The sequence below is a fragment of the Leptodactylus fuscus genome, chromosome 1 (assembly GCF_031893055.1).
Source record: "Leptodactylus fuscus isolate aLepFus1 chromosome 1, aLepFus1.hap2, whole genome shotgun sequence".
Taxonomy (NCBI): Eukaryota; Metazoa; Chordata; class Amphibia; order Anura; family Leptodactylidae; genus Leptodactylus; species Leptodactylus fuscus.
Genome location: NC_134265.1, coordinates 313,301,593 through 313,328,784, shown reverse-complemented (window position 1 = coordinate 313,328,784; position 27,192 = coordinate 313,301,593). Strand labels below are relative to the sequence as shown.

At 42.8% G+C, this 27,192-nt stretch overlaps 1 protein-coding gene across 1 annotated transcript in view; it reads right to left on the bottom strand.

The window, feature by feature from the left end:
- SCFD2 (sec1 family domain containing 2) overlaps positions 1-27,192 on the bottom strand; it is a 378,807-nt gene that overhangs the window by 206,508 nt on the left and 145,107 nt on the right. Inside the window, exon 5 of the mRNA XM_075259676.1 lies at positions 19,041-19,290. Coding sequence (XP_075115777.1) covers positions 19,041-19,290 — 250 coding nt within the window. The remainder of the gene's footprint in view (positions 1-19,040; positions 19,291-27,192) is intronic.

The window sequence follows — 27,192 nt, the reverse complement described above, 5'->3', positions numbered from 1 at the left end:
ACAGTGGGTAGCAAGTGTTTTTCTTGGAATGCTGTTTCTTTTTGGACGCCATGCATAACGCCTTTTTTTATAACCAAACAACTCAATCTTTGTTTCCAAAATGAAGTTGGCTTCTCCAAATGTGCTTTTGCATACCTCAGGCAACTCTATTTGTGGCGTACGTGCAGAAACGGCCTCTTTCTCATCACTCTCCCATACAGCTTCTATTTGTGCAAAGTGCGCTGTATTGCTGACTGATGCACAGTGACACCATCTGCAGCAAGATGATGCTGCAGCTCTTTGGAGGTGGTCTGTGGATTGTCCTTGACTGTTCTCACCATTCTTCTTCTCTGCCTTTCTGATATTTTTCTTGGCCTGCCACTTCTGGGCTTAACAAGAACTGTCCCTGTGCTCTTCCATTTCCTTACTATGTTCCTCACAGTGGAAACTGACAGGTTAAATCTCTGAGACAACGTTTTGTATCCTTCCCCTGAACAACTATGTTGAACAATCTTTGTTTTCAGATCATTTGAGAGCGGGCTGTCCATGTTCGGCGACCATCAAACTTAACTGAACTTGAATTGTTTTGTAGAAAGAAATGGTCCAAAATACCTTCATCCAGGATCCAGGAACTGATTAAAAGCTACAGGAAGCGACTAGAGGCTGTTATCTCTGCAAAAGGAGGATGTACTAAATATTAATGTCACTTTTCTGTTGAGGTGCCCATATTTTTGCACCGGTCAAATTTTGGTTTAATGCATATTGCGCATTTTCTGTTAGTACAATAAACCTCATTTCAATCCTGAAATATTACTGTGTCCATCAGTTATTAGATATATCAAACTGAAATGGCTGTTGCAAACACCAAAATATTTAGAACTAAAAATGATTAAGATTAATAGGGGTGCCCAAACTTTTTCATAGGACTGTATGTAATGCCCTCTCAGTGACCCATATGTAGTATAATAGATCCCTCTTGTTGTCCCCACATGTAGTATAATGGGCCCCTTAGTGCTCCCAAATATAGTACAATGGCAACCACTTTGACCTTATATGTAGTACAATGGCAACCTCTTGGTACCCCACATACAGTACATACAAGATCCTGGGTACAAACAATATAAATCAAACATTTAAGATACTACAAGTCAAACCTTGGATGCAGCCTGATATGGAAAATCCCAATCACATTTCCTAACCCTTTTGCAGGCAGTCTGGATACTGACTGTTCTTTCAGTGACTTTCTAGGTAGTTTAGATACTACGCTGAATGCTGCATGTGTTGGGCAGATGTCAGTAGCGTGTCTCCTGCTGTGACAATTTCTATGCCAGTTTGGACACTTGTTGACACTTAACTCTCTAGATGTTCCACTTGAAGATGTACAGGGATCATTCCATTTAGAACTAAAGATCATCCCGTGTCATCTCTGCAGAGAATAGCATTAACACTATTTACTTGTGTGGATAGAAGAGGATTTATCACATCCTGTCAACACAGATATACAACAAAGCCTATCATTCAAAGCAGCGCTTGTGGTAATAACGGCAGATGTGCTCAACATATTTAGGACATTCAAATAATAGACTGGTTAAAGGGGTTATGTGGGGGAATGAAAAGTCCCTCGGTGCATTCACCAAACTGGATAAGGCCCGATTCACATCTGCGTTTGGGGATTCTGTTCCCCATTCTGCTTTAAAAACGCAGAGAGAAAACTTCTGCAGACATCGCTTTTCTCACTCTTTCTTGTTCTTTTCGGACAGAAACCAGGCAGGTAACCACTTTTTAGGTTTCCATTCGAGGAGTCCTCAAGCAGACCCCCAGAACAGAAACCTGAACGTAGGTGTGAACCTAGCGTAAACCTGCATACTAATATATAGGCTTGTCCCCTATCATCCCCAATCTTAGGTTTGCAGGTCAAAGTCGGGTGTTGGAAATCTCCTTCTTCTGTGTCCCCTGCCACCACACTGACTCTTGGTCACTTGACCATAGTAATATAGCAGACTCCTACTCTGCTCTACTCCTGTTGCTTGTGCATAGAGTAAAGCAGAGTCAGTCATGTGACCGAGGGTTAAGCCATCATCAGGTGAGGCAAGTAAAATTAGACTATTGACCTCACGCTGTGCTCTGCAAATCCAAGAGTGATGGGGGACTGTCCTATATATTAGTACATAGAATTTTTTTATTTCCAGACATAATTTTCTTAAAAAGGTTAAAACAAAATAACTTAAAATACCTTTTAAGTTTTATCCTCTGACATATTTTCAGAGGTAATGTCCCATTAAAAAAAAAAAGTTTCATTAGGGCATGTTCTTCACCTGTCGGTTAGTAATTAATCTGATTGCCCAGGATAGCGCATTCCAGAAAACTGGTGCAGCATAAGAGAAGTTTTGGAGAAGGGAATGTGACGTTCAGATTATGGAGAAGATTAATCCTAGATCTTTACACAGAGCACAGGTAGGGTGATAGATGAAGATGAGAGAAGATATATAGAGTAAGGCGGTGCAGTACTGTGTCGTGTGTCTTGGATTAGAGCAAAATGTTTAAAAGTGAATCCATTTTATATTAGTTCATCCCATTCACATTTAAGCATGCTATACCTACAAGACAAAATTAAAAAAAAAATGGATCTTAATGGGAAAAACATTGCTGGGAGAGCTAAAAGGAAGTTATTAAAAGTTAACATTTAAAAAACTATATATACAGACGCTGCTTTTGTTTCTTTTAAGGCCCACACATCTTAAGCGATATGATAAAGAACATGAGCGCACTCCTCTGAAGCCCCATGAATGTAGTAGGGTGTTTTGTCTCTGTCACCGGGCAGCCCCTCCAGTTAGCGGAGCAGACAGAATAACATTAGTGCAGTGTTATCTCCACTAACAAGAAGGCTGTTGTGGCAGGGGCTGCAGCTGTGCGTCTTCCTTTCACTCGGGTGGATCAATGCTGGACATTGTATGTGCAATTTGTATGTGGGAGATGGGTCTTCCTGAGGAAACAGATGCTTTGTGAACCTCCATTATGGAATCTGCTAATTAATAAGATTGGAATAAAACTCGTCTTCAGACATGTGAATACATGGACGAGGTGCAGGAGATGCTAATGTGTGGGAAGTGCAAAGGTGTTCCAAGCAGATACACAGGCCAGAAAGAGGCGACTGATGTCCACGTGCAGGGGCCATACAACTAGTCAGACACCACAGCTGTGCAGGGTTTGGCCTGGCTGATAAGCTCCATCCACAATAGGGACAATTCATAAAGGTGGTCTCTGTTGTGCCAGCACCCCCTCACTTTAACTCATCCAGTTTTTCAGCTGCACTACAAGTATATATACTATATATATATATCGTACATATATGGACAAATGGTGCAAAATACTGGTGTATAAGGGTGTATAACAGGTGTATTTGGTTGCAATTAACACCACATGAAAACCCATATCACATGTTTTTGGGGTGCATTTTTTAATATATTAACTAAATGTGTTTCACCTGTAAAATACAATTGCATCAAATCCACATGAGAAGCACTTGCAGTTATTTTCATGGCAGTTTTTGACATGGTTTAACTGCACTGTCTGAATGCATCATAGAGAAGAAAAATTCCAAATAAGTTGCGACAGATTTATCATTTGCACCTATAATAGGAATATATCAACATATGGGGTAAAATGGGACTAAACTGCAGCGCAAGTCAAGATTCATGGACAAGAATAGAGATGCGGGGCAATATGGTGGCTCAGTGGTTAGCACTGCAGCCTTGCAGCGCTGGAGTCCTGGGTTTGAATCCCGCCAGGAACAACATCTGCAAGGAGTTTGTATGTTCTCCCTGTGTTTGCGCGGATTTCCTCCTATTCTACAAAGACATACTGATAGGAAAAAAATGTACGTTGTGATCCCTATATGGGGCTCACAATCTACATTAAAAAAAAAAAAAAAGAATAGAGAAGCAATAAGACTAAATCTAATCTCATACAACCCCTTTCCTCTTGTGTAGAAAACCCAATACTACTATCTTATTAGGAATTCTAGATAGGTATTTTAGATTATTTTTTCAGAAGCCTAGGGTTTGTCTAGGGTAAAATTAAAAAAAAAAAAAAAAAAAAAAAAAAAATTATACTAACCTATCCCATTCCTAGTTGGGTCCTCCATTCTCTCCGGTTGTGACTGCAACTTTTTGTAGCGCAATGAGTTGATTCTATGTATTGAGCTGGGGCTGCAGTCCAGATGGCTGCACTGAGTTGCATATAATCTTGTGGTCTGCAGCTGTCACTCAATAGTTAAAATCACTCAGTCACACTATAATGTAGCCTTGCCCTAAGGCAGTGATGGCGAACCTTTTTGAGACCGAGTGCCTAAACTGCAACCCAAAACCAAATAAATTATCACGGAGTGCCAACACGGCAATTTAACCTTAAAACTCTGTGGGTCCACAATTGCGGACCCACAAATTACAGTCATGTGACTGGGGCTTTACAGATCTTGTACTGAGAGGTAAAGGTCTCTGCATTCTGTACTTTTAAACAATTAATTTTCACTATTTACATCGCACAGGATCTGTTTTATAGTTACCGTGCAATGTTATTACATCCTGTACTAATTTCACGTCTGCTATAAAACAAATACTGTGTGATATACATAGTGAGGGGACCCCACACAGTACAATCTGCCCCTCAGTGGCCCCCCCACACAGTACAATCTGCCCCTCAGTGGCCCCCCACACAGTACAATCTGGCCCACAGTGGCCCCCACACAGGATTATACCTGTATACTCCACAGTAGCCCCCTCCCACACAGCATGAACTGGTCCACAGTAGCCCCCTCCCACACAGCATGAACTGGTCCACAGTAGCCCCCTCCCACACAGCATGAACTGGTCCACAGTAGCCCCCTCCCACACAGCATGAACTGGTCCACAGTAGCCCCCTCCCACACAGCATGAACTGGTCCACAGTAGCCCCCTCCCACACAACATGAACTGGTCCACAGTAGCCCCCTCCCACACAACATGAAATGGTCCACAATAGCCCCCTCCCACACAACATGAAATGGTCCACAGTAGCCCCCTCCCACAGAGCATGAACTGGTCCACAGTAGCCCCCTCCAACACAACATGAACTGGTCCACAGTAGCCCCCTCCCACACAACATGAACTGGTCCACAGTAGCCCCCTCCCACACAACATGAAATGGTCCACAATAGCCCCCTCCCACACAACATGAAATGGTCCACAGTAGCCCCCTCCCACAGAGCATGAAAGATCCACAGTAGCCCCCTCCTACACAACATGAAATGGTACACAGTAGCCCCCTCCCACACAACATGAAATGGTCCACAGTAGCCCCCTCCCACACAGCATGAAATGGTCCAGAGTAGCCCCTCCCACACAACATGAACTGGTCCACAGTAGCCCCCTCCCACAGAGCATGAAAGATCCACAGTAGCAGCATAAAATGGTCCACAGTAGCCCCCTACCCGCACAGCATGAAAGTCTACAGTAGCCCCCTCCCACACAACATGAAAGGTCCACAGTAGCCCCCTCCCATACAGCATAAAATGGTCCACAGTAGCCCCCTACCCACACAGCATGAAAGTCTACAGTAGCCCCCTCCTACACAACATGAAATGTCCACCGTTGCCCCCCTCCCCTGACAGTGCAAACAAACACAATATAGTTACCTGAAGAGCTGCCGGGTGTTCTCTCTTCTGTTCACTGCGCGCGCTGATGACTTACGTCATCACGCCCGCGCTTGTTCAGAGGTCACACTCTGTAGTCAGTGTAGGCCGCGTAGTACGCGTGGCCTACACTGAGCTACACTGACAGCTTTCAGCTGGATGCGCATTTGCACAACCAGCTGAAGGCAGCGATCGCTCACTAACGGGGAATCCTGCATCGGATTCGCCGTTAGTGAGCGATCAGGGCGACAGCACGCGTGCCAGCAGAGGGGGCTCTGCGTGCCCTCTCTGGCACGCGTGCCATAGGTTCGCCATCACTGCCCTAAGGAAACACGACTGCTTTCTCTAAAACTGGAACCATTCCTGTCCATGGGTTGTATATCTTAATTGTAAAAAATGGAGTTGAGCTGTAATATCATGGACAAACTGAGTACAGGGGTACCTAAACTTTTTGAAATAAAGCTGCCATGTTTATGCAATGAAGATAAATAGCTTCTCTCCCAGAAGTGCACATTGGGGCAGATTTATTAAAACTGTCTGAAAACTAAACAGTCTTAATTGCCCATAACAACCAATCACAGCGCAGTCTTCATTTGGCATTCTGCTCCAGAAAAAAATTAAAACTGCACTGTGATTGGCTGCCCCATTGATTTCAGTAACCCTCGTGTAATGCTTCATTTCTCCTGTAGAGGTGCTGTAGGAGAATTCATCATTCTGCCAATTACAGCTAGAGACTCAGTAATGGATAATTTGACTGCATGTATATTCTATATGTATACACCATTTAATTCTATTGGCCCCCTGAGTATAAAAATCTTCAAAATAATATTACATTTCCCATGTTATTCATGGACAGTAAATTTACAGGAAGAGCATGGTGGCTTTCCCAATCTGTGCCAGTATAACTCACATCATCTCATAAATAAAGGAAATACTGGTTGTGAAGTGTTTCCTGAAGTGATGAGGTATAAGGAAAGAAATCTCTGTCTCCTGGCGTGAAAATATAAAAAAGCAAATAAAAAACTATTTGTATAATCGCTTCTAGTATGCAAAAGGAAATACCCCAAAATAGTATTCATATATAAAAGCGGCTCGACATTTTTATTTCAGTAGTCATACAAACTAGTAATGATGGAATTGTGTGTGTGTGTATGTGTGTATGTATATGTGTGTGTGTATACGTGTGTGTATACGTGTATGTGTGTATACGTGCATGTGTGTATGTGCATGTGTGTATGTACGTGTGTATATGTATTTGTGTGTGTGTGTGTGTGTGTGTGTGTGTGTGTGTGTGTATGTATATGCAGTGGCGTAACTACCGCCATAGCAGCAGAGGCAGCTGCCACAGGGCCCGGGACATTAGGGGCCCGGCGACAGCCGCTACCGCTGCGTTTTTTTTTTTTGCTTTTTTATAGTCCGTTACCGGCTGGAGTAAACAGGTCCTATATACTTACCGATCCTGGTAGGGGCTGGGATAGGTAAGTGACAGCGCAGGCCCAAAAAGCACTATTATACTCGGGGGTCTTTTCGGACCCACCAGTATAACGATCGGAGGCCCGGGAGAGGTAAGATAACATAAACAACTGTGTTACTTACCTCTCCAGGCTCCAGGCAGACTTCAGCCTACTTGCGTGACGTCATATGACCCACAACGCAGGGCCCCGTTCACATGATGTCCCGGAAGATGGCCGACATCGACGGAGAATGGAGGGGAGTCGTGAGATATGTAAGTAACAGTAGTTTGTTGTTTGCATCCCTCTGGGTCTCCGATTATTGTACTCTGGGGTCTGAAAAGACTCCAGCATATATTATTCATGAGTGTCCACAATGGGACATAATACTGTGTACTGGGGCCACTATGGGGACATAATACTGTGTACTGGGGCCATTATGGGGACATAATACTGTGTACTGGGGCCACTATGGGGACATAATACTGTGTACTGGGGCCACTATGGGGCATAATACTGTGTACTGGGGCCACTATGGGGGATAATACTGTGTACTGGGGCCACTATGGGGACATAATACTGTGTACTGGGGCCACTATGGGGCGTAATACTGTGTACTGGGGCCACTATGGGGGATAATACTGTGTACTGAGGCCACTATGGGGACATAATACTGTGTACTGGAGCCACTATGGGGACATAATACTGTGTACTGGGGCCACTATGGGGCATAATACTGTGTACTGGGGCCACTATAGGGGATAATACTGTGTACTGAGGCCACTATGGGGACATAATACTGTGTACTGGGGCCACTATGGGGCATAATACTGTGTACTGGGGCCAGTATGGGAACATAATACTGTGTACTGGGGCCAGAATGGGAACATAATACTGTGCACTGGGGCCAGTATGGGAACATAATACTGTGTACTGGGGCCACTATGGGCCAGTATGGGAACATAATACTGTGTACTGGGGGTCACTATGGGGACATAATACTGTGTACTGGGGCCATAATACTGTGTACTGGAGCCAGTATGGGGACATAATACTGTGTACTGGGGCCAGTATGGGGACATAATACTGCGTACTGGGGCCAATATGGGGACATAATAATGTGTACTGGGGCCAGTATGGGAACATAATACTGTGTAGTGGGGCCAGTATGGGGACATACTACTGCATACTGGGGCCAGTATGGGAACATAATACTGTGTAGTGGTGCCAGTATGGGGACATACTACTGCATACTGGGGCCAGTATGGGGACATAATACTGTGTAGTGAGGCCAGTATGGGAACATAATACTGTGTGCAGGGGCCAATATGGGGACATAATACTGTGTACTGGGGCCAGTATGGGAACATAATACTGTGTAGTGGGGCCAGTATGGGGACATAATACTGTGTACTGGGGCCAGTATGGGAACATAATACTGTGTAGTGGGGCCAGTATGGGGACATACTACTGCATACTGGGGCCAGTATGGGAACATAATACTGTGTAGTGGGGCCAGTATGGGGACATACTACTGCATACTGGGGCCAGTATGGGGACATAATACTGTGTAGTGAGGCCAGTATGGGGACATAATACTGTGTGCAGGGGCCAATATAGGATATTATAGCATGCACAGAAATGAGGCTGCAGCGTTAGGGGTCAGTTGGTCGAGGTCTTCAGCGTTCGTGGTCAGTGGTGGGGGGGCCATGTCAAGAGTTCACCACGATGGCTAGAAAATGAAGAGGAATTTCTCTACATTTGAAGACTCCGTAACTGTCATAAGTACAAATAACAACAACCTTTTACCACAAGAATCCCCTAAACATCACTAGTATTTACCATCCATCCCCCTTGTAAACAAATGAACCTGAATAAATCACTGCTACCCGACAAGTGGAGGTCTTCAGAGCCCATAATCCTTTAACCAATAGTTGTCCCTTATGGGCCTTAAGCCTTTGAAAGTCCTGAGGGCTAAAATGTAGTCCCGTACCCGCAATCCTAAATACTGAGGGATATCCCAACAAAAACAGTTCTACACACAACCAGCTTAGAGGTCTCACACCGCCATAGCCACTGTGACAGTACGAAGAAACCCGGCCAATCCCCAATTACTCAACAAACATCCTACCAATAAAAAAGCTGAAAAATCAGGGGAAGGGGGAATCTTTTCTTGCTGTGTTCCCCACAGCCCAATTTTCCACGCTTGCCCTAGATAAGGGTCTTGTCTCACCCCCTTTCTAGTAGTCTAAGAGAGATAGAAAAAGACATAGGCAAAGGCTGCAGCTAACAGTAAGTTTTCTATCTTACCAAAAATGCTTTATTCACATAAATACTGTTCAGTATTGTGTTCAGTATTGTGTTCAGTATTGTGTTCAGTATTGTCCGGCTGATGCTTCTCAGTGAGAGACATTGTGCTCTGGAACAAATTTCAGAAAACGTCCCCCATTCATGATATATATACTAAGCAAAAAAGCAATCACAAATGTATACTGCGTGTTGCAACAAAAGCGCACACGCATTAGACGTCTGGAGCGGTTGTCCAGAAACAGACAGCGTTGACACGTAGCCAATGTCAATAAATATGGTTTATGTGACCTCTTTTGTCCGACAATAACATAAGCTGTCGTCTGAAGCGAGGCTCTTTAGGGAGCGAAGTGTTACAGGTTCAGAAGGGAATGTGAAGTTCATTAATGGAGACAACTATAATTTCTATAATCATATTTGCCTTGTGAAGTATTAAGCTCCTGGAACGCAAAAAAATCCTTGAGATATTTGCATGTTCAGAAAAGAAAGAAAATAATAACAGCAGACTAATGAATGTAGCAGTATATTGATTTCCTGCTCTACTTGGCTGACTTGTAAAGTTGGCAAAAGTACAGGGGGCCTGCACAGCTCCAGGCATATGTCTCATGTTAAGAAAGACTGCATGTTATAAACACTTCAATGAAAATTACCATTCAGTTTGAGGCCAATTCAGACCAGGTGCTGAATGAAGAATAAATAGGTAACATATGAACTCCGAAAGAAAGGAGGAAAACGAGAGGGGAGATTATATAGATATTATTCTTGATGCTGAATCGAGAACTCATTTGGAAAGATGCATTGTGTAGTATAGTCCAGCGAACCAAGTCTGGACAGTGTCCAAGGAATGAACACAGAAAGCACAATGAATCCATCACCCTGTTAAAGACACATGAGTCTGCAACTTGTTCCACTGCAGCTTTAAAATGAGTATAAAAAGGATTCAGAAAATACACTCTATATGTTCTATTTTACACTTGATGCAATTATTGTGAAGAACTCAGCCCCTCTTGTGGCAACGTCACTGAATGGGGTTATGTTATGGAATAGATCCATAGGATAGCGGATAATCTGCTGATCCTGAAAACGATAGGGGGAAGAAGCCTAAGACCCTATTCTCATCTGAATTCGGGTTTCCATTCAGGGAGTCTGCTTCGGGACCCCTCCAACAGAAATGCATATATGCATAAGAAAGCAGTTACCTGGGAACCCAATAGACTACAATGGGGTCCTTGCGGTTTCCGCACCAAACATGTATAGAGGAAAGTGTTGCTTGCGGGAGTTATAGTCTATGGGGTGCATGGGTTTCCTTAGGTAACCACTTTTTATGCGTCCCCAAGCGGACTACCCGAACAGAAACCCAAACGCAGATGTGAATAGAGCCAAAGCTGTGAAGGCAGCCGGGTTGAAGGTAGGTGTTTCCCTGCTGGAAACAATGCCCTTCTGCTCCCATTCACTTCAATGGGAGATCTGGAGATAGCCAAGTGCTTGTACTGCTGTGTGATCCCTGACACTACCATTGAGATGAATGGACCCAGGGTGCATCACGTTTAGGACGTATGACCACAATCACAACAGGGGTGGAAACACTCCCATTATCAGCATCAGTCAGACCCCCAACAATCAACATTTTACCCTCTATCCAATGAACAGAGGATAAACCTGTTTTGTGGCATAACCCAATTAAAGGGGTTATCACGCCAATATTTTCAATTAAAGGCAAAAAATGTCATAAAAAACTGAAATGACTCATACGTTTCTCTGCTGACCAGCTGCTGCTACTGTCCCTACCCACCCCCGGTCACCTTTTCCTGCCTTGACAGAAAATGCCTGCTCAGCCAATCATTGGCCTCAGGGTTAACTATGCCTCTCCTATATGCAATTCTAACCCACCTGATTAGGGATTCGCCCTAATCATTGTCATTGGAGCTAGCGCCACCTAGTGGATCCACAGCATACCAGGCAGCACCTGATTTTACTTACTGTATTCTAGGATCCATCTTGACCCCATTAGTGTCCCACCTTAGTGTTTGGTTGGGTGTACACATCCTGAGCATCAAGATGGAACCAGGCAGTAGACCAGAGAGCATTACGGGATTCGTGGAGTGGTATGATTTTTTTCATTTTTAAAATGCCATTCTTAGGCTTTTATTGAAAAAAAAAATCTGATCTGCCAGACAAGCCCTTGTAACGTTATTCCCAAAGGTCTCTAAACTCTATAGGTTATTCTAAATCTTACTAATGACAAATAGGAGAATTGGCTCCAGCCAAGGGTAATGTTCCCATGGGCTATTAGCACAGTTAATAGGAGAGCAGATGTCGGCACGAGGCCAAGAAAGTCAGAGAGGGATTTAAAGAAAAGTCTCCGATCTTTAATTAAAAGGAGATTTACAAGGTCACTGTGTACTTATGCTATATTTCTTTAAAAGAAGACTATGTGAAAAAATTTCCTAAAACCACAAACTACAGGAGTCATAGATATATATATAAACTGCACGGACAGGTAAAGACGGAGAAATAAGAAGACAGCAATTTATAAGGAAACTTGCCAAGGGTTTCTCTTTTTCTGAGCCTCAAAGGCTAAAACTCGAGTGGACAATGAGTGTAGAAGATAGCTGACTTAGACAAAAAGACGTGAGGTATTACTGCTTCACATAAAAATGTGGTTTCGTGCAGTTAACATGTATTTCGATTTGTCCTCAAAATCCACGCTACGTATTTACTTTGGAATGAAAATATGGCATATAGCAGAAGATTGGAAATCAGACAAAGCCGCGATTTATGTCTGTCTTATAGAAGGAAGAAAGAAAAGGAGCTCCTTCAGTGTTAAAAAGTCTATCCCTTGTTATACAGAGGTCGCCATTTTGTGGACTGCACATACTATATATGAGATTTTCACCTCAGCAATGAGTCTGTAAGAGCAAAGAGCTTCTATGTAAGTGAAACCTGCTCCAATGGATCTGGGCCATACATGTATACAAGGATATATGATGATATGCCAACAGCTAGGACAATTCTTAAGTACAGGAGAACATGGTTACATAGTAGATGAGGTTGGATGAAGACATGAGTCCATGAAGTCCAACCTATAACCCTACAATCCCTACAGTGTTGATCCAAGGGAAGGCAAAAAAACCCCCATGAGGCTCATGCCAATTGCTCCATTTCAGGGGAAAAAATTCCTTCCCGACTCCATATTGTAAATTTTGCAAAGAACCTCCCCGTGTCACGTGAAGGAGTCTAAGAAGATGCTCAAGACTTATTTATCCAACGAAAACAACAATTCTTTCTTAAACTGGATTCACACTTAGCATTTGTGGCTCCTGCTTTAGAGTCCATTCTTTTTACTTTTCCATCCTTTAGAAGTGATTCACAGGGCGGAAATTTACCTAGCTGAAAATTTAGTTTCAGGAATTTGAAGAGGATTTTCCCGCTAGTCTAAATTCCACGTCATTTTCCTCCTCCCATTCACTTTAATGGCACCCTCCAAACGGAAACCTAATCTGCTTAAAGGGATTCTACCATTAAAAACTTTTTTTTGTAATTAAGACGTCGGAATATCCTTTAGAAAGGCTATTCGTCTCTTACCTTTAGATGTGATCTCCGCCGCGCCGTTCCTTAGAAATACCGTTTTTTACGGTATGCAAATTAGTTCTCTTGCACCGATGGGGGCAGGCCCCAGCACTGGAAATGCGATGGGGGCGTCCCCACTGCTGCTCGAAAACAGGCTCCAGCGACGTCTCTATCTTCTGCTGGAACCTCCTCTTCTTTCTTCGTCTTTCTTCGGCGTCACCTGCGACGCATGCGCAGTTGGCTCTGCCAGTGAGACACTAGTAGAGCCAACTGCGCATGCGTGCAATTGTGGCGTCGGAACTATGGCTGCGGGCATGCGCAGTCGGCTCTACTAGTGTCTCACTGGAAGACCAACTGCGCAGGCGTCGGAGGTGATGCCGCCGAAGAAAGACGAAGAAAGAAGGGGAGGATCCAGCAGAAGATAGAGGCGTCGCTGGAGCCTGATTTCGAGCAGCAGTGGGGACGCCCCCATCGCATTTCCAGTGCTGGGGCCCGCCCCCATCACTGCGAGAAAACCAATTTGCATACCGGTAAAAACCGGTACTTCTAAGGAACGGCGCGGCGGAGATCACATCTAAAGGTAAGAGACGAATAGCCTTTCTAAAGGCTATTCCAACGTCTTATCTACAAAAAAAAAAAAAGTTTTTAATGGTAGAATCCCTTTAAAATAGCGGTTACCCACAGACTCCATTGACTATAATGGGGTCCGCGTGGTTTCCACTCAGTTTCCGCTTGCAGCAATTTTTCTCTGTATTTTTCATGCAGAGAGGGGAATGGAATCCCGATACAGAGAGCCAACGCTGGTGTGAACCAAGCCTAATGCTAGGGCCCCACAGCACAGAAACTCTGTGTTTTTTGTTGCAGATTTTGCTTTAGCTTTTTTTTTTTTTTTTTTTTTTGCTAAAGTCAGAAGTGGCTCGAAAAGGAATGAAAAATATAAAAGGAAGCTGTTAGACGTTTTTCCTTCCATTTAATCCACTCCTGACTTTGACTCAAAAAAATGCAGCAAAACTTCTTATTCATTGATTTCAGGCATTTCCTTCCTTCCCATTCCCGTAGGTGTACAAAATCCAGCTCCTGGCCATGCAGTCTACCTTTACAAACATCTGTGATAGAATGGATTGTTCTATTACAATAGGACTGTAGTAGAAGCATCTAGCAACAACAGCAACTTGGCCATGAAGTGGCAGCCCATCCAATGTTATAGAGCAAGGTAATAGCCAATTTCTGAAGTGCATGGTGCGTAGAAGTCACCAATACTGAGTCAAGAACTGCAGAGTACCAAACCACCTCTGGCCTTAACAACAGCACAAAAACTGCTCTGCTGAGATCTTCAAGGCATGGGTTCAAAGGCCCAGCATCTGCTTGCCAGACGATTTACAGGAGAACGTTGGCCCCATAGTTCCAGTAAATGAAATCTTAATATTTCAGTATACCATGACATTTTGAACAACTGTACGCTCCTAAGTTTTGGGGAAGGCCCTTTTCTGTTCCACCCTCACTGTGTCCCCCTGCACAAAGCGAGGTTCATTAAGGCATGGTTGAACTAAAATAGAGATTGTGAGCCAGGCCCTTACAAGTGTCTGACACCAAAAACGTTCTTCAGAATGAACAGGCAAAAATTGTCAAAATCTTGTAGAACATTGTCCCATAAGATTGGAAATGGTATGGATAAGCCTATGGATTAAGAATGACAATAATTTGTAATGTGGTTTTATCACGGAGACTCAATGTGTAGGGAGTATTGTGGAGTGGGGGAGTTAGTAGCTGCCATAGAGGCGCGCATCCTAAACACTCACATGGGTCAGTATATTTTTGGCATGTGGGAGGAAACCATAGTACCTGGAGGAAACCCATGCAAAAACGGGGAGAACATACAAACTCCATGTAGATTATGTCCTTGGTTGAATTTGATGGGATGTCACAAGAGTTCTTATGGGTTCCCAATATTTCTGTCCATACGGTGTATATCATTTTATTACCTATTACTATTTGTATCATTATTATTAGAATATTAGAAAAGAAAATACAAAAATAAAAAATATCCCTCGAATGTGCTGTCTACAAATTGTGTAACACAGGCCTATTCCTGACCCTACAATCTAGCAATTAACGTATGTTATTACGAGAGTGGTGGTTACATAGTGATGTGACAGGTTGTGACATCTACATCCCTATGCATGCAGCTTTCAGGAAGCAAAGAGCAGACATATTGCAGATTTGTGTGGTTAATGACCTCTTAAGGGCAGAGACTGAGGTGACTGCTCATGCTCAATATTAATACCCCTTGACCTATCCGCAGCTTTTTAACAAAGTTCATGGAATTTTAATAGAGTGGCTACAAAACTACAGCGGCCATGGTGGTCATTCAGCATAAATCTCCAGTCAGATGGGTCATGTGGAAAACTCTCCGGCTACTTATACAATGACAGACATGTTATACCGCCAAACACCACAACATATAATAAATCCTGAGCTCCTAAGTAGCTGGAATTACATTTCTGACCAGTAAGTTACACGGAATAATGGAAAGCAAACTCCACATGTATTTCATCTGGAGACATCAAAAACATAGCAATTATTTATTTATTTTTTTTATTAAAATTTCCACAACTAGTGGTAGTGAGCTTTCCTGGTATTTTTATCGTTTTCTCTGAGATGGATGGAAAGCATAATTGGTGTTTGCAGTATAATTGATCTTGGGTCATTTCAGTAGCGTGATCTCTCCGCTAAAAATCAGCCCTGTAGCTCAAAACATTTTTCCCTTGTAATTTGGCTGCCAACTAACAAGCATTATAAACGCCAAGTTATTATATGTTCCTATAGTTAAAATAAAATGACCCATCATTGGAAATCCTGTCACCAGGCTTTTGGAGGGAAGTAAAAGCCAAAAGAAAAAAAATTATCTATACATCAATATATCATTTTAACTACTCACTGCAAAGGGCTGTTCTTGCAGAGGACGTGGGTGAACAATCCCCTTTGGGACATTATCATTTCCCCCGTATGTTGCTTTTGGCACTAAATGTGCTGGTCATGCTCTTTTTTTGGACTTGACCAGGACATAAAGTGCCCAAGTCATATATAATGTAACAGCATTTCTGACGGCCTCCGAAATTTACCAGGTCTTCTAGGAGTCCAGAAGGTGACCACTTTTCAGGAGTTTCCAGGAGAGTTGGCAGGTTTGGTTTAAAGGGAGTCTACATCACCAAAATATCTTTTAAATCACTTATATGATGTTGTTGGGCCAGTACAATCTTGCTGCTGGGAAGATTAACTTTTATTCCACATGCAAATAAGTTGTTTAGTAAACCCGATATATGGCAACATCTGACCAAGATAGGCACGTGAAAAGTGACTGAGACAGGCAAGTGCATAGTGAACAAGATAGGCAAGTACAAAGTGATGGAGAAAGGCAAATACAAAACAAAATTACTCTGTGGATAGGTGATAAGTTGTTACAGTGGGATATCACATTTAAAGGGGTATTCCCATATCCCTTGCTCACCAGTCTTCGCTGCTGCAAAGACGTCTTTCTTCCTGGTTTTAGCATGTAACTCCGCCCACCACATACCATGATCCTATGGGACGACTGAAGGGCCTGTGATGTCATCAAAGGTCCTATAACACTTGGATTTAGCTTGTTCTATATAGAGTCGGCTAAATCCTAGTGGGCTAAGGGACCAGGTCCTTCTATCCACTAGCTTTTAGCCTGCTCTATATAAGAAAGCTAAATCCTAGTGAGCAGAGGGACCAGGTCCTTTAGCCCACTAGGATATAGACTGTTTTATATAAGAAAGCAGCACTCATTTCCCCCCTCCTTTATCTGAGAGCAGGAAGCTAGGTTACATGTGTGGTGTAGACACAGGAACAGCTACAGACACAGGCTCGCTCTCGTGTACTTAGTCCCTCCTCCCTCCCCCCTGAGAGAAGGCAGCTATGTCACTTGACATTTGAGCAGATAATCCCAAGGGCCATAGAAACGCAGTGTCAACAATGAAGTGAATAAATTAAGATAGTGAACAAAGAAAGCAGTTTTGCTGAAGCAGTGTATTTAGGAAAAGTCTTAAATCCACATTAACAAGCAGTATAGATAGGATCCTTGTGATGGGACAACCCCTTTAAGAAAGGAAAAGTTCTATTTAGGAATATTTAAAAGGAAAAGTAACATTCAGAGGAATAGAAATTCCTTTTTTGGGACAAAAGAAATAAAACCATAGCTTTGTGTTAAAGTCTGCCCTAGAGAACCATAATGCAAGAATAATAGTATTAATCATAGGAAAGTTTAAGCACAATTCCAGATGTATCAGGAACATATGTATCAACTTATACGAATCTTGTCAGGTATAAAATCCATCACATACGACCAACTGGGATTTACGTAATGCCCCCAACTATTTGTAAGAAATAATAACATGACAACACATACAAAACAGATTTGCATATTACAGCTTGGATGTTACATACATTACACAAAAATAGTAATGAAAGTAAATGATGTGCAAGATCATTCAACCGTAATTCTGTATGTAACAAATGATGTGTCAGAATTAGATTTCCAAATTCACATGAGTACTAAAAGTAATCAGAGATATTACTTGACACTGATTGACCTAGTATTGCCATAGATTCTCTGGGAAAGGAACATGCAAATAAGTCATCCATGGAGGAAAAGGGAAAGTGGCCCTATATAGATCAATGCCAAGTTTTCCTTAAAGCTAATGGCAAAATCTGGGAATGTAGCCAAGCCAGAACATCTCTTCCAAGAGGAAGAGACTCGTCCACAGGCAGCTGTTTGGGGCTATTGCCTTTCAGTATGAAGCAGGATACTGGCTGGCTGGGTAGGTAAAAAGTCATAGATGTGAGACTAAAGGGGTACATTGCCCCTTCTGAGCTATAGAGTCCCTGTAATTGAAAATATAAAGATGAAGGAACTTTGAGCAATTTCTGGTGTATATTATTGGACCTGAAGAACATGGCTTACCAAATACAGTACAAATCCTTATTTGCTATACAAATAAGAGAAAATTCTTCTCATCCTATATTAGCCCCAATTTTTTCATGGATGAGTTGGCACCCATAAAGCAATTTTGACAGGACAGGCCACAACTGGAAAATGTCACCATTGTTTTAAACCCCTACTTGGATAAAATGGTTCTCATGGGGTCCTGACAATCGAGACCCATGGATCAGCTGATTAACGCTGCTTCCTCTTCTCTGGCCATGTGACATCATGGTTATTAGTCACATGGCCGGACTGCAGCTCAGTCCCATTCAAGTGAATGGGGGTGATCTGTGATACCATGCACAGCTGCTGGACAAACATACGGCATTGTGCAGGGTAAGTACTGAATAGTAAGCAGCAGTCACCTGAGCTATACAGTATCTTCAAACAACTGATCAGTCAAGGGCCCGATAGTTGGACCAATGCCAAGGATAGGTCATCAAAACATAAACCTGGAAAACCCCATTACAGGAATCTGAAATGCTATAAAGTAACTACAAAAAAACCCACAATCTACTACATCTTCAATCTACCACTTCTTTGGCGGACCTTGTTTATAAGCTGGAAATGATACTGTGTCATATCAGCACTGCGGCAGCCAATGGGGCTCAATGTCTATGTGCCATACCGAGTCACAATGTCCGTGGTACGGCAGGTAACGTCTGCCACCAATCCACCAGATTATTAGCATCTTAGAAACAAAGACCCCTACAGAAGCACCTGCATCCAAGTGACAGATATCATTGCTGTAGCAGAAAATAGAAACAGGTGGGATACCAGTGAGTGTCTGAGTGGGAGTAGTGGGTGCCTGGTACTTCATATTTTTGTTTTTAATTTTTGTAGAAAATTCTTAGGTGATTTAAATACATTTTTTTAATAAATCCATCAACCAAGAAGGTTTTATATTTAATATTTTTTAACACAGGTGACACTGGCTTTGAATAAATGTGTTCCTTAAATACAAGCAGGAGAACCAACAGCAAATAATGGTAAGACCTTTCTCATATCACAGCATACTTACGTATTTCATGTAAGGTAGAAAACGACATAAGACACTAACCTGTTATCTTCTGCAGCAGAGGACTCAGCTCCGGCTCATCATACAGGCATTGTATGAGAACTTTCTTTAGTTGATCTTCAGCAGCTTCTAGTTCTGTATTGACTAGGACTTCTCCGGTCACAGAGTATATGTAGACCAATAGAATAAGTATGTCTTCAATATTATAGTCATCGTCCCCTCTTTCGTTATGAGACTTAACCCTGGGGTACAACTGATCGAGGACTGTAGGCAGCTCTGATCTCCCAGTGGTCTATAAAATAAAAAAAGTGCATGAAAAGTCAGAAGATATTTTCATAATGCAATACTGTAATTGCGATTTTCCATATTCCATATTGATTTTATCAAACTGATGCAAATGGATCAACAAACTTTTTTTTGTGGAGGAACTGATTCCCTGCTTGAAACAAAAACATGGCATGAAAGCGGTCTAAAACCTCTGCAACATTTGATAAATTTAGTGCAAATTACGGAGTCCAGCAAAACCATCTTTAAAAATTTCCCTCATGATAAACTACCATAAGCTCTTTGTGAAACAAAAACTCAAAGAAATGGTTAATCGTGAAGCTCTGTTTCCTAAGCCAGGACCATTACATCTGCCATCAGGAATTTCTGTTGATTATCATATGTACTGAAAATTTCTAACACTATATGATATGATAAAATAGACTACCGTTGTATAGTGTACAGCACATTACTAGTTTGGTTGGATGCTAAAAGAAAAAGAGAAAGAATATTCAGTCCTTAGAATAGTCTGGGAGGAATTTATTACAGTGATCATACCAGTTTTCTGGCGTAAAAGTGCAACATTTTTGGTGCATGGCTGCATGGCGCCAAAAATGTGCAACTTTGTCCGTTCTTTGCCACTGTGGACAAGAGTCAAGGTGGGCCAGAATGGCCTGCAAGTTATAGATGACTTCTAAGACAGTTCCTGACTGGTGTAGATTGCAGTTCTGGCACATGAGACCTCCCAAGGTGTATCAGAATTATTAAAAGGCCAGATCCTCTCCATAATTCTGTTGTATCTCTCACTGGAACTGGGATTGATTAATGGGGTTTCCAGGATTTGAAGCAGCCTTAGTAATGGCCGGGTTGACCAATGAGCTGTTCGGTGGCCTTGTGGCTTCCAATGCTGCAAGCCCCGACGTGTGAGAGAAAAGAGAGTGGAATTGGTCAAATAGCATCAAGGATATTGGACATTAGGGTCACACTAGCATCGCCTCTCTGTTTTTCGGATCTGTCAGCGGCCCCAAACAATGGAGAGATGAACTACTAAAACAGCAGTTACACACCGGAGCCCAGCGGACCACATTCACTATAATGGGGTCCATCTTTATAAAATTGAAACTGGCAGTGGAGAGTCCTCTGTGTCCACCGATTTTTTTTTTTGGGGGGACACATTAACAGAGTTTTCTCGGAGCAGATGTGAAAATAGCCTCAATATATATATATATATATATATATATATATATATATATATATATATATATATACTGAGGCTATATATATATATATATATATATATATATATATATATATATATATATATATATACAGTCCTATGAAAAAGTTTGGGCACCCCTATTAATCTTAATCATTTTTAGTTCTAAATATTTTGGTATTTGCAACAGCCATTTCAGTTTGATATATCTAATAACTGATGGACACAGTAATATTTCAGGATTGAAATGAGGTTTATTGTACTAACAGAAAATGCGCAATATGCATTAAACCAAAATTTGACCGGTGCAAAAGTATGGGCATCTCAACAGAAAAGTGACATTAATATTTAGTAGATCCTCCTTTTGCAAAGATAACAGCCTCTAGTCGCTTCCTGTAGCTTTTAATCAGTTCCTGGATCCTGGATAAAGGTATTTTGGACAAACAATTCAAGTTCAGTTAAGTTAGATGGTCGCCGAGCATGGACAGCCCGCTTCAAATCATCCCACAGATGTTCAATGATATTCAGGTCTGGGGACTGGGATGGCCATTCCAGAACATTGTAATTGTTCCTCTGCATGAATGCCTGAGGATTTGGAGCGGTGTTTTGGATCATTGTCTTGCTGAAATATCCATCCCCGGCGTAACTTCAACTTCGTCACTGATTCTTGAACATTATTGTCAAGAATCTGCTGATACTGAGTGGAATCCATGCGACCCTCAACTTTAACAAGATTCCCGATGCCGGCATTGGCCACACAGCCCCAAAGCATGATGGAACCTCCACCAAATTTTACAGTGGGTAGCATGTGTTTTTCTTGGAATGCTGTTTCTTTTTGGACGCCAAACCAAACAACTCAATTTTTGTTTCCAAAATGAAGCTGCCTTGTCCAAATGTGCTTTTTCATACCTCAGGCAACTCTATTTGTGGCGTACGTGCAGAAACGGCTTCTTTCTCATCACTCTCCCATACAGCTTCTATTTGTGCAAAGTGCGCTGTATAGTTGACCGATGCACAGTGACACCATCTGCAGCAAGATGATGCTGCAGCTCTTTGGAGGTGGTCTGTGGATTGTCCTTGACTGTTCTCACCATTCTTCTTCTCTGCCTTTCTGATATTTTTCTTGGCCTGCCACTTCTGGGCTTAACAAGAACTGTCCCTGTGGTCTTCCATTTCCTTACTATGTTCCTCACAGTGGAAACTGACAGGTTAAATCTCTGAGACAACGTTTTGTATCCTTCCCCTGAACAACTATGTTGAACAATCTTTGTTTTCAGATCATTTGAGAGCGGGCTGTCCATGTTCGGCGACCATCAAACTTAACTGAACTTGAATTGTTTTGTAGAAAGAAATGGTCCAAAATACCTTCATCCAGGATCCAGGAACTGATTAAAAGCTACAGGAAGCGACTAGAGGCTGTTATCTTTGCAAAAGGAGGATGTACTAAATATTAATGTCACTTTTCTGTTGAGGTGCCCATATTTTTGCACCGGTCAAATTTTGGTTTAATGCATATTGCGCATTTTCTGTTAGTACAATAAACCTCATTTCAATCCTGAAATATTACTGTGTCCATCAGTTATTAGATATATCAAACTGAAATGGCTGTTGCAAACACCAAAATATTTAGAACTAAAAATGATTAAGATTAATAGGGGTGCCCAAACTTTTTCATAGGACTGTATATATATATATACACACACACACACACTCACTGGCCACTTTATTAGGTACACCATGCTAGTAACGGGTTGGACCCCCTTTTGCCTTCAGAACTGCCTCAATTCTTCGTGGCATAGATTCAACAAGGTGCTGGAAGCATTCCTCAGAGATTTTGGTCCATATTGACATGATGGCATCACACAGTTGCCGCAGATTTGTCGGCTGCACATCCATGATGCGAATCTCCCGTTCCACCACATCCCAAAGATGCTCTATTGGATTGAGATCTGGTGACTGTGGAGGCCATTGGAGTACAGTGAACTCATTGTCATGTTCAAGAAACCAGTCTGAGATGATTCCAGCTTTATGACATGGCACATTATCCTGCTGAAAGTAGCCATCAGATGTTGGGTACATTGTGGTCATAAAGGGATGGACATGGTCAGCAACAATACTCAGGTAGGCTTTGGCGTTGCAACGATGCTCAATTGGTACCAAGGGGCCCAAAGAGTGCCAAGAAAATATTCCCCACACCATGACACCACCACCACCAGCCTGAACCGTTGATACAAGGCAGGATGGATCCATGCTTTCATGTTGTTGACGCCAAATTCTGACCCTACCATCCGAATGTCGCAGCAGAAATCCAGACTCATCAGACCAGGCAACGTTTTTCCAATCTTCAATTGTCCAATTTCGATGAGCTTGTGCAAATTGTAGCCTCAGTTTCCTGCTCTTAGCTGAAAGGAGTGGCACCCGGTGTGGTCTTCTGCTGCTGTAGCCCATCTGCCTCAAAGTTCGACGTACTGTGCGTTCAGAGATGCTCTTCTGGCTACCTTGGTTGTAACGGGTGGCTATTTGAGTCACTGTTGCCTTTCTATCAGCTCGAACCAGTCTGGCCATTCTCCTCTGACCTCTGGCATCAACAACGCATTTCCGCCCACAGAACTGCCGCTCACTGGATGTTTTTTCTTTTCGGACCATTCTCTGTAAACCCTAGAGATGGTTGTGCGTGAAAATCCCAGTAGATCAGCAGTTTCTGAAATACTCAGACCAGCCCTTCTGGCACCAACAACCATGCCACGTTCAAAGGCACTCAAATCACCTTTCTTCCCCATACTGATGCTCGGTTTGAACTGCAGGAGATTGTCTTGACCATGTCTACATGCCTAAATGCACTGAGTTGCCGCCATGTGATTGGCTGATTAGAAATTAAGTGTTAACGAGCAGTTGGACAGGTGTACCTAATAAAGTGGCCGGTGAGTGTATATATACATACTAGCAGGAGGACCCAGCTTCGCACGGGTATATTACATCGTTTGTTTGTGTAGTGGCCCCATAAGAATTGTCCAATTTTGCACTGGTGTATTTTGTATGTTGTTTGTGTGTATGCCCATAAGCGTCATGTGATTATGTGTATTTCATTTTGGATATCAGTGAAAAACCTGTGATCAGTTGTTATGGATACCTGGAGTAAAGCTGTATCTAATCCTTCCCCATGTAGTACTGTGTTTAGAAGCAAGTATCAGATCCTTGTTGGTGTGGTACTGTGTGCAGATGCGTGTATCTAATCCTTCCCCGTGTGGTATTGTTTGAAGAGGCACGTATCTAATCCTCCGGCAAGTGAAACTGTGTGCAGATGTGCGTATCTAATCTTACGGCATGTGGTACAGTGTGAAGATGTGCGTATCTAATCCTCTGGCGTGTGGTACTGTGTGCTGAGGTGCATATGTAATTCTCTGGCGTGTGGTATTGTGTGCAGAGGCATGTATCTAATCCTGTCCCATGTGGTACTGTCTGCAGACGCAGGTATCTAATCCTTACCTATGCGGTATTGTGTGCAGTGGCGCATATCTAATCCTCTGGCATGTGGTATTGAGTGGAGAGGTTCGTATCTAATCCTCTGGCATGTGGTACTGTATGCAGAGGCACATATCTAATCCTACCCATGTGGTATTGTGTGCAGTGGCGTGTATCTAATCCTCCGGTGTGTGGTATTGTGTGAAGACGCATGTATCTAATCCTCTGGTGTGTGGTACTGTGTGCAGATGCGCGTATCTAATCCTCCCCTGTGTGGTATTCTGTGAAGAGGCGCGTATCTAATCCTACAGCATGTGGTACTGTGTGCAGACGCGTGTATCTAATCCTATGGTGTGTACAACTGTGTGCAGACGCGCGTATCTAATCCTCTGGCGTGTGGAACTGTAAGCAGACGTGCGTATCTAATCCTCTGGCGTGTGGAACTGTAAGCAGACGTGCGTATCTAATCCTACGGCATGTGGTACTGTGTGCAGATGTGCTTATCTAATCCTCTGGTGTGTAGAACTGTGTGCAGATGCGCGTATACAATCCTCTGGCATGTGATACTGTGTGCAGATGCATGTATCTAATACTTCAGCATGCGGTACTGTGTGCAGATGTGCATATCCAATGCTCTGGAGTGTGGTACTGTGTGCAGATGCGCGTATCTAATCCTCCCCCGTGTGGTACTGTGTGTAGATGCACATATCTAATCCTCTGGCGGTGGTACTATATGAAGAAATGCGTATCTAATCCTCCGGCGTGTTGAACTGTGTGCAGATGTGCGTATCTAATCCTCCCCTGTGTGGTATTGTGTGAAGAGGTGCGTACTAATCCTCCCCCGTGTGGTAGTTTGTGCAAACACATGTATCTAATCCTTCAGCGTGTGGAACTGTGTGCAGACACGCATATCTAACCCTCAGCCGTGTGGTACTGTGTGCAGATGCACGTATGTAATCCTCCCCTGTGTGGCATTATGTGAAGAGGCGCGTATCTAATCCTACGGTGTGTGGAACTGTATGTAGACGTGCGTATCTAATCCTACGGAATGTGGTACTGTGTGCAGATGCGCTTATCTAATCCTCTGGCGTGTGTTACTGTGTGCAGACGCGCATATCTAATCCTCCCCCATGTGGTACTGTGTGCTGAGACGTGTATCTAATTCTCTGGCTTGTGGTGCTTTGTGCAGAGGCATGTATCTAATCCTCCAAAGTATGGTACTGTGTGTAGACATACGTATCTAATCCTCCTCTGTGTGGTATTGTGTGAAGAGGCGCATTTCTAATCCTACGGCGTGGGGAACTGTGTGTAGACGCACGTATATAATCCTTCAGTGTGTGGAACTGTGTGCAGAAGCCCGTATTTAATCCTCTGGTGTGTGGGACTGTGTGCAGACGCGTGTATCTAATCCTCTGGCGTGTGATACTGTGTGCTGATCTGTGTATCTAATCCTCTGACGTGTGTATCTCAGTTTGGATATCTGTGTTGGATTGTACATGTGGAGTGATCGTGTGTATTGCAGTTGGAATATGAGTGAAAGACTTGCAGGTTTGTATTGGCTAAGGGGGGGGGGATTGTGTTTGGAATACTGTATCTCAGCAACGGCACGTCCGAGTGAGTTAGAGTCTCATCTTAAACCTTCCCGGATACCTGAATTATCTTTGTACCAAATTTGGTGAAGATGGGGCCAGTTGTTTGGTTTGCAATAGAGAACAGACAGACAGACAGAAATTCATTTTTATAATATAGAGAGATATATATATCTTTTGAACCCACTCCAACAGTCCCTGAGGTTGCTCGAGAACTCAGACAACTCCTTTTGGACTAGCACAAAAAATGCCACCCTTTATAAATACCCCCCTTTGTTCTTTATGGACCACTAAATATCCTGATCTTCATGGATCAAGCAAATACAAAATGATTTTGCTATACAATAAAGAAGACAAGTACATAAACATCCTATATGCTGGCACTGCTTACCCTCTGCCTGGTGCACATATGCTAGAAGTCCAGCACACAGGATGAGGGATAACAGGCGGTTGAAAAGTCCCAAACTGTGCACTGTATGTATTATTGATAGCATTGTGTGCAAACCCACATCATTAATACTAAGCCCTTTTGTTAGGAGGGGGCTGCTTTTTATCTCCAAGCGGCACTGCAGGGGATAATAAAAAGCAGATATTTCACTAACACATTCATAAAGTTATGTCCTGCCATCTCTAGGGGGGGTTATTGTTTGACTAGAGATGGAATAATAGCCATATAGACAGTGGTAACTGTCTTATACAAACTAACTAGCAGGAGGACCCGGCTTCGCACGGGTATATTACATTTTATGTTTGTGTAGTGGCCCTTAAGAATTGTCCAATTTTGCACTGGTGTATTTTGTATGTGGTTTGTGTGTATGTCCATAAGCGTCATGTAATTATGTGTATCTCATTTTGGATATCAGTGAAAAACCTGTGATCAGCTGTTATGGATACCTGGAGTAAAGCTGTAACTAATCCTTCCCTGTGTAGTACTGTGTTTAGACGCAAGTATCTAATCCTTGTTAGCGTGGTACTGTGTGCAGATGCACATATCTAATCCTCCCCTGTGTGGTATTGTGTGAAGATGCGTGTATCTAATCCTCCGGCAAGTGAAACTGTGTGCAGACGTGCGTATCTAATCTTACGGAATGTGGTACTGTGTGTAGACGCGCGTATCTAATCCTGTGGCGTGTGGTACTGTGTGCTGAGATGCGTATGTAATCGCAGGTATCTAATCCTCACCTATGTGGTATTGTTTTCAGTGGCGCGTATCTAATCCTCCGGCATGTGGTATTGTGTGGAGAGGCGCATATCTAATCCTCTGGCATATGGTACTGTGTGCAGAGGCACATGTCTAATCCTCCCCTGTGTGGTATTGTGTGCTGATATGTGTATTTAATCCTCTGATGCGTGTATCTCAGTTTGGATATCAGTGTTGTATTGTGCATGTGGAGTGACCGTGTGTATTGCAGTTGGAATATGAGTGAAAGACTTGCAGGTTTGTATTGGCTAAGGGGGGAAGGGGGTCATTGTGTTTGGAATGCTGTATTTCAGCAACGGTACGTCCGAGCGAGTTGAAGTCTTGTCTTAAACCTTACTGGATACCTGAAATATCTCTGTACCAAATTTGGTGAAGATTGGGCCAGTCGTTTGGTTTGCAATAGAGAACAGACAGACAGACAGAAATTCATTTCTATAATATAGAGAGATAGTTATAAGTCAA